Source organism: Primulina eburnea, chromosome 2 (genome assembly GCF_022965805.1).
Source record: "Primulina eburnea isolate SZY01 chromosome 2, ASM2296580v1, whole genome shotgun sequence".
Taxonomy (NCBI): Eukaryota; Viridiplantae; Streptophyta; class Magnoliopsida; order Lamiales; family Gesneriaceae; genus Primulina; species Primulina eburnea.
The window spans coordinates 43,204,616-43,213,801 of record NC_133102.1 but is presented as its reverse complement, the minus strand read 5'-3'; the positions used below and the strand labels follow the sequence as shown (position 1 = coordinate 43,213,801).

At 32.5% G+C, this 9,186-nt stretch overlaps 1 protein-coding gene across 1 annotated transcript; it reads right to left on the bottom strand.

Moving 5' to 3' along the window:
- Positions 1-300: 300 nt before the first annotated feature.
- On the bottom strand, positions 301-1,490 carry LOC140824747 (probable plastid-lipid-associated protein 11, chloroplastic). The gene is made up of 3 exons (XM_073186294.1): positions 975-1,490; positions 803-868; positions 301-484 (listed from the first exon to the last, which is right to left on the bottom strand). Exons 1-3 carry the CDS (start codon positions 1,454-1,456, stop codon positions 385-387), a joined length of 648 nt encoding a protein of 215 aa, XP_073042395.1. The 5' UTR covers positions 1,457-1,490; the 3' UTR covers positions 301-384.
- Positions 1,491-9,186: the final 7,696 nt, after the last annotated feature.

The following is a 9,186-nucleotide window of genomic DNA, read 5'->3' as shown; positions in this document are numbered from 1 at the left end:
AAAAAAAAAATTATAATAAATTTTGGGGCTATAGTTCAAGCTAGAACTATAACATTAACATTTTTTTTTGGTTTTCACGAGCATGAGTGTGGTAAGTTCGGTTCTCTCGAGTATCAACATATATTCAAATCGAGTTAATAGCAAACACAAAAGATAACACTTTAATTTTTTTTGTAAATTAGTTATTAAATGTCTTCTTAATAAAAATAAAAAGGAAAAAATTATGAGTAATTTAAATAGTATTTTTTTAAAAAAAAAAATACAATACCTCGATCTCCAAATTGATAAAAAAAAACACGATTAACCAAGGAAAGAAAAAACATTATATTATTTATATAATTAAAAAACACTAAAACACATCGATTTTTAAAATATAATATATTCTCATTCTTTCCAAGAATAAGGAGCACGCTCAACCACGAGATAGTCTTGCCTGATATCTTTCACCACCCGGATTTCATCGTCCATGTAATAAGATTCAAACCTGTCCACAATAACATCACTTCAATCGGAGAGAAATCACAAGGAACGTTGTTTTCCGTCCATAATTCACGATTCATTTAAGATTTCAAGTTTGACACGAAGATCAAGATTCCAGACTCCACTTAGGCAAATTTCCATACCAAATGAAAAAAAAAACATTTTCCCTTAAAAAATCCCTTACAAATAAAGGTTATGCCTATTACATCGAATTGATCAATATTAATATTTCATATATATTCTCTCTCAAAATTATCATATCGAAAAATGCCATAAATTCATTCATCTCTCAAATCTGAATTCCACTAAAATGTTCGCTTACCAGCCTTGACCAAAAGGTGGCAGGGGAAATTCCCAACCTTTGCCCCGAAGTACGGCGCTTGTAAATCTACAAAAAATTGTGCATAAAATTTTTTCATTTCTTATTTTAATTCAAAGCTAAATATTTGACGTTATTTACACCAAGAAGAAAAGGCTTTGGTGGATTCACTTACTGAAAGTTTACTCTCTGAGGAGATGCAATCTGAATATCGGACCTTACGAAAAACACACCGTCTGGTGGGAAAGTGATGACATTGTTCAAGCTTTTCCCCGCCGTATCAATCACCTGCAAGACGTCGCCGGCGGCGGTGCCGAAGACCCGCGCATTCTTTATGATGAAGAGCTGCTCCTTCTCGGTGGTCCACAGCATACGCCATGTGGCGGAGAGGGTCTCGTCTGTGGTCACGGTGCCACGGCCGATGGCGGCCAGGGAATCCATGGCGCCGATTATTTCGGCTAGTTTTTTGGGGTTGGATTGGGTTTTGAGGCCGCGGTCCTGGTCAGCAATCAGGCGAAGCAGGTGGCGCTTGGCTGCGAGCGCCGGAGGGTCCGAGTGGTCTGTCAGGGACGACCGGGTGACGGTGGAAGTGCTCTTGTAGCATGATGGCTTTGGTGTTTTCAGAGTGTACGTGGTGGGAGGTGAAAGGCTGGCCATGGGTTGCTTTATCCACCACAACCTTAAAAATAAATGAATTTTCGAATTAAAACTTTCTATTTTTAATTACCCTTAATATTTTTTCAAATACGTATAGAGATATCAATGGGGCGGGTATGAGACGGGTATGACTAAACCCAAGACCCATCCCATGAATAAACTTTGACCTATTACCCATTCTACCTCGGTTAAATATTTTTCGGACCCGCCCCACCTCGAATACGAAATGGGGCCGGTAGACCCATGAGACCTATGAGACCTGGATTTTTTTAAAATAAAAAAATTAATCTTTCTTCTCACATGACTGAATTATGAAACAGACAAATCTCTTAATAAAACATCGTGGAAAATTAATTCATGTCTTCGATCACACTTAATAATAACAAACAAATTATTTTCACGACATAAAGAATTACATTAAAAAAATTACTACCTCTCCAAAAAAATCTTGACATTTCCAAATAAGTCATAACATAACTTAAACAGATCAATATAAAATCACCGAGTAGACAATATTTCAGACACATTTTTCGGAATCATCTTCCTCTTCATCAATAATGGTGAGACAAGTTGGTAAACTACTTGAAGAATTAACTACAAAATTAAAGAGAGAAAGTACATTGAAAAAATAACACTGTAATTTCAAACTGTAAAAAAAATGTATTTTAAAGAGAGAAAGTACAATGAAAAAAATAAAATGAAAGTACAATAACAAAAAAAAAAATTGTGGTTTATTTATCTTTCACCTCACCCCACAATCATCTTCGCGAGCACATCAATGCCTCCAAAGTCGTTGGGTTAAGTCTATTAAGATGAGAACCGACTATTCTTCCACATTGCTAAAAGCATATTCGAATGTAACAATTGACATATGAATAGCTAAGACCATTATGATTGAGGTGGGCTACTTAAAAAATGAAAATTAATAAAACTAAAATCCAAAATATTTATATTCAGGACATATATGGGGCGAGTATTAAAGGACCCATGACCCGCCCCATACCCAGAGGGGTCTGAAAAATTGGACCTTAGACCTGTTCCATTAGTCTGCCCAAACCCGCCCTATACGTACGGGTCCATTGTGGGTCTGGATAAAACTCGGATCATTGACATCCCTAAATATATGATTGAATTATATATATATATATATATATATATATATATATATATATATATATATATATATATTCAAATTTAAAAAGTTTTTGTCAAAAAAAAACTATAAAAAATATTTAATAATATTAATATATTCATGTACCCATTAAATATTTGAAAACAAATAAAAATAAATCTGTAATTAGATGTTAATTATTTTTTGTATAAATCTACATGTACAATCAATATATCGTATATCGATATTTATATGAATTATATCACAAGATTTTGTTATTATATTGTAATATTTTTTACTGAATGTATCATAAGATTTTTATAAATTGAATTTTTGTATTATTTTTTGTGTTATAAAAATTGTAATATATATAGCATAAACTCAATTTTTTTAAAGTTCAAATTTGAATTTGACATCTCCTGAAATATAAACCAAATTTAAGTGTAAATATTAATTATGTCATTTAATTTTATTGTAGTTATGGTTTTGAGTTTTATGGTATTATATTTAAGTATCATTATTCTCTATAATATTAAATAAAATATTGAATGTACTTCAATTTTTAAAATGATATCACAGTTAATTTTGGTATATTGAATGTCCGTAAATTGTTATTATTATTGTTTATATTAATCTTAAATTCAATTTAAAAAATAACATGTTATAAAAATCATTATAATTTTTAATCAAAATATATTCATATAATAAATGACAAAAAATTGACTTTTTGAAACTCATTTATTTATTGTTTACATTTTGATAGACAAAATAATATATGATTTTTTAGATATTTGTTTTTAGTTTTTATTAATAAAAATTTCACTCAACAAAAATAAAAAAAATTCAATTCAACGATATTATTTTGTTATTCTCGTTTAAGTGTCATATTAAATGATATAAACATTTTTTATATATTAATTTTTATAATAATATTTAAAAATTAAATATATTCATTTATATCAATAATTTTAATAATTATTTAAATATTAATACTTACTAATTTTAATCATTAATTACATAAAATAATACTCTGTGCATCGAATGTGTAAAATACTAGTAATATATTGTTCCAAAAAGTGAAACCGCTCACCTTAGGCGCCTTCACCCTTGGTCCGACAGGAATGCGAAAGGAGGTAAATCATGGTGACTCAGCCAACCAGCAACAGAAATACTAGTAATATATTGAATATATACGATGATGAAAATATTTGTTTAAAAACAAAATAAAAATAAAAATCTATCAAAACGTGATAAGTAAAAAGTAATATGATTAAATAATCTACATAATTAAATAGATAATTTATTTTCCTTTTAACCGAAAGAATCAATTATGCAATTATATATATACTATGTATTAGTAAAATCTATGGGTGTTACATAAATTGAAGACTAGGTTTTATGTGAGACCGTCTCACGGATCACAATCTGTGAGACGGGTCAACCCTACCCATATTCACAATAAAAAGTAATACTCTTAGCATAAAAAGTAATACTTTTTCATGGATTATCCAAATAAAGATCTGTCTCACAAAATACAACCCGTGAGACTGTCTCACACAAGTTTTTGCCTAAATTGAAATGTCCTTTATTTTTTAATTTTAAAAATATTAATAAATACTAAGGAAATAATTTTTTTAAACATTTTCTTCTACTTCAAAACCATCCAACATAAAAACTAATAATTTAAAAAACTCAAATGCATAAAAATTCATAAATCATCAACCACAAAATCATATGTCGATTTTAAAATAACAAAACTTTGTGCGAGACGGTCTCACGGGTCGTATTTGTGAGACGAATCTCTTATTTGGGTCATCTATAAAAGAGTATTATTTTTTATGCTAAGAGTATTACTTTTTATTGTGAATATCGGTAAAGTTGATTGTCTCGCAGATTAAGATCCGTGAGACGATCTTACATGAGATCCACTCTTTTAAAATAATCCAAGCAATTAAACTTCAAAATAAAGCACAATATCTCTATTAAAATAATCATCAAAATCTTTATTTTAAAAGCTTTAAATCTTAAGCTAATGCGGATAATATAAGTCACTCAGAAGTGTGCTGTCGGATCCGATCCACGCAAACCGTCAGCACTTTCCTCAAAATCATCATCGCCTGTGACCATTCAAACCTAGTGAGTCTAATAACTCAGCATGTTCTAACCATACATAACAAATAATATATATACATGCACATGCAGCTTTAAAATAATCATTTCCGAGGCGTCAGCAACTCTCGTCACTATGTCGTGGCCAAAAATAGAAATACGATCGTCGAGCTTCCTCTGAGACCTTCTCCCATAAACAAGCTCTCTCTGGGGTCTTTTCCCTCCCGATATCCTTAAACATATCATTTTGCCAAAAATGGAAATACAATCGTCGGGCTCCTTCTGAGATATTCTCTCTTAAACAGGCTCACTTTGGGGTATTTTCCCTCATGATATCCCCAATCATATCATTTTTTTGTCACAATCAATTCACATCGTTCAAAATATTTTTCCTTTCCTTTTATTTATCAAATATCGTGTCCTTTTAAAATAGCATTTAACGGCAAAAATCGTACAACCTTTGCGTATATAATAATAATATCATATTTTCATCATAAACATTTAAAAAAATCATTTAGCATGTCTAATGATTTTTCGGGATACTGTCAAACCTTTTAACTACTCGAGGCGTAAAATGACCATTTTACCTATGTACTCTGAAATTTACGATTTTGAAATTGTCTTACTTTTTCTTGACTCGAGCATATCCTATAGCATCATATAAGCTTAAATTTGACTTAGAATATTTTTCTTAGACATAAGCCCGAGCCTTTCGATTTATTGACTTAATAACTAAACCGTGAAGCGTTTTAAACCCGAATAAATTCAAAACTTAATATTTTCTTCCGAAATTTTAAACATAAGCTTTTCATCCTTAAACTACCCTCGTGAACCATGAATGTGGGGACCCGGACGCTAATCATCTTCTTAATCATCGTTGAGATTTAATTATCAGTTCTGATAAACATGGTCTAAAAATTTTTCTTTTTAAAATATAAATGCGGAAGGTAATGTCATCTAATAATATACATATCTGTATAAAACTACATTTCAGTATAAAGGTACAACACTGTACAACCTAAATCTAAGGTTCAAATACTAATTTCAAGTATTAAAATCAAATCTATCCAAGTCCGGAATCACCACGCTAAACTCGTCTTCTCTCGTCGTCTTCTCGACCCTGATCCTCTCCCACCTGTTGTCATGCACACATACAAAACAAGACAACAGCCGGATAACTCCGGTGAAAATAAATCTCAGTATAAAACATGGTAAACATGCATATACACATAATAATTCCTGAAACATGCTGTCATGAAGAAAAGCAATAACAATAGTAATAGAGTTCATCATCTATGAAATCTAATCTAACTACACATGCATCTCAAATCAGATAAACATGCTATCATAACTGAAGGCAATAACAATGGGTTCCATAATCTATGAATCCCATTCATATAAGCATGCAGTTCTAGTCAAATCATGTCTAGACTCGACTCAACTATAACTCTAGGGATCTCGGGGTGAATAAGACGTCACTGGCTGTCACCTACCCAACCACTCGGGGCGACTGTACGTCTTATTCCTAGACTACGGTCCGAGCTGTATCAACGGCTGACAATAGGAGTAATGGCTACTCCTAAGCTGAGATACACCGAACGTCTAGAAGTCTGACAATGGCTGTCAAGACTTTCCTATCTTAAATGCAATGAATAACAATCTGTAAACAAAGCATAATCATATTCATAACTGAATATCACAATTATTTTACCTGCTTAAATCCAATTCTATAATCAAAGCATAACCAGGTAACAATATAAACAATAATCTAGTATGTGATTTTATTGGGAAACTCAAATTAATCTAATTTGAGTTATGCTTCCCGAATATCACATGAATTATACCTTTGTCTTCCTGATCTGACGAAGACGATGTCTCGAATCTGTCCATATCAAATCTGAAATGACAATATCGAATACACTGTATCAATGAATAACTCAATACACAATTTGTTCTGATCAATACTCGACTCTGTATATAATCTGATCAATATCTGAACAAGATACAATCTGATTCATATCAACGAATATCACGATGAAATCTAAATCATAACTGAATCTGAACAATCTGAATCACTGATGTTTTGACGGTATAATAATACAGTATTGTAACCCCGTCAATCTCAACATCATAGATATAATATCAGAATTCATAATCAATATCGATACAACTCAAACTCTGAATGATAATACAATTCTGATATGAAATCTTAGTCCAATCGACTCTGAAAATCATAACAATTACATAAACACTCTGTTTCTCAATCTGACTTCGATTCTATGATGTCTAACATGACCAGAACATCATATATGAATCCTATTCAATTCTGACAGCATCATAAATTCAAAACATGTCTAAACGTAATAAAACTTACGTCCAGTTGTAGCCTGTGTTGATAGGAACACAGTACTGAAGTCGGATTCAAAATCAGACGGGCGGATTTCTCACAAAAGGCGTAAGGATTTTCAACCCTATTCCGGAACCTTTCTCGATCTTTGTTTGTTGATTTCTGAGGGATTACAAACGTTTATATATATATATATATATATATATATATCAGAATCGCATGCAAACTGAAACGTGGCACCTTTCTTCAAATCCAGCTGGCGCTCGAGCGGTAATAACATTTCGCCCGGGCGCGAGCTCGGCGCTCGGGCGGTAAAAATCTGCCGCCCGGGCGTGAGGCATTCTGACTCCGAATTCCCCCTTGGCGCTCGGGCGGTCAAAAACTACTGCCCGGGCGCCACACTTTCTGCCCGAACCAAAAGTTGCGATGCATTGGCGCTCGAGCGGTGCTTTTCTACCGCTCGAGCGCCGAGGGTTCTGTCCACTTCCTTGGTTAATCATGCAACGACGCTCGATCTCGGCATAACGGTTCATTTGAGTTCTTATAACCTTAATCATGCCAATTAATCACGTCTGATTATAATGATTAAATTTCGGGCATTACATTTCTCCCCCTCTTAGATCTGAGTTCGTCCTCGAACTCGTAAGCAATCAATTCAAATATAAGAGAAGAAATGTATAATAGAGTTTAACATCCAAACTCCTCTCTTAATGAATCCATTCTGAAATCTCTTTCTTGTATCAATCTCTGATTTCAATTCTGAAATAAAACTTCATAAAGTATACTATTCTAATACTTCTTAAACTAACTCTGACAGAATCAATTATTGCCATGTTGGTTATACAACATCCGTATAAACCAATCACAGTTCATAACAAAACAATACTAGCAATTGTTATCAAACCTGTTAATCCCAATCAAGGACATATGAAATCTTCAATTTCAGATACCAAGCATCATCATCCGACGTTGGTTTCTTTAATCTGTCCATTCTGAACTGTCTTGATAACTATTGTCATGCAATAAGTCATATAGTGACAATAAATCATAACAACTAGTGCTAACATCCAGCACTAAAACTCTACCAATATCCGTCAGTATCTGAATCATACACTCTGACTACCTGTCAATCTGTGAATAATCTGTGAAAGAGTTCATGATATCTTCTATCACAAGTACAAACTCAATCAAAATCACAATCTGATATAATCTACTTAAATTTTCTGTTCCATCTGAACATTTCTTTGACATCGATCTACGTCATCTAGTTCTGTTTGTACGTAGTCTGGTACAAACTGATAGATATGGATTGAGTAATCTGTCAATCATAATCATATCATATCTCAATCTGGAGAAAATGACGGTACTTTCATTACGAAAGCCATAGAAATGTACTCCCATTTCTATTCAGAAATATACAAAATCTGTAATAATCTTCTGATTTCTATCTTTCTGTCTTCTTCTGTTAGTGATTCAGACATATCTGTACAATTTCTGTCATAACTGATTTAATCTGTTTATATTACAACTATCTGTTCGAATATTATACCTTATCAAACATCAAGATGAAAACTGAATCCACTACTGTGCATTTCTGACACTATCTGTGCTTTCAGATTCGAACTATTCTGTATAAACAATCAGTTAATAATATGAAATAAAGAAGAAATACCTACCTGATATTCGGCTCTGACTACAGATATCAAATTCTGTTATATAATTCTGAAACATTCTGATATCACGTTTCTGAACTGTTGCAACTCTCAACTGTTTACAATATTCTGTATCAAACATACATGCAAACCACAACACTATCCATCAGATTCGAAATAAAAACAACCTATACAGATCTAGTGAGTTTAAGAAAACTCATAAAACAACGAATTCTGGCAACATTGATAATTCTGACTACTGATCAATCTTCACAGTGCCCAAATCATCTGCCATATCTCATCTGCAAATAGAATATGCTCCCAAACAATATAAGATGTCTCAAATACTGATTTAGAACCATAACAATACGCAAGTAGATACAACATAATAAGAGAATAAGAAAATCTGCAAAACTCAGCCATTCCGACTTTCTGACATTTCTGTTAATTCTGATATATCTGATATCCGTGTCGCTTATAGTCGCTGATTTCTGTCTCAACTGTGTAAATA

What these genes read in the sequence shown, in the direction of transcription:
- LOC140824747 (XM_073186294.1), bottom strand. Translation starts at nt 1,456, where the DNA reads ATGGCCAGCCTTTCACCTCCCACCACGTACACTCTGAAAACACCAAAG. An exon ending in CCTCAGAGAGTAAACTTTCA is followed by an intron (nt 869 to 974) that starts GTAAGTGAATCC and finishes AATTTTTTGTAG; the next exon opens with ATTTACAAGCGCCGTACTTC. An exon ending in CCACCTTTTGGTCAAGGCTG is followed by an intron (nt 485 to 802) that starts GTAAGCGAACAT and finishes TATTGTGGACAG; the next exon opens with GTTTGAATCTTATTACATGG.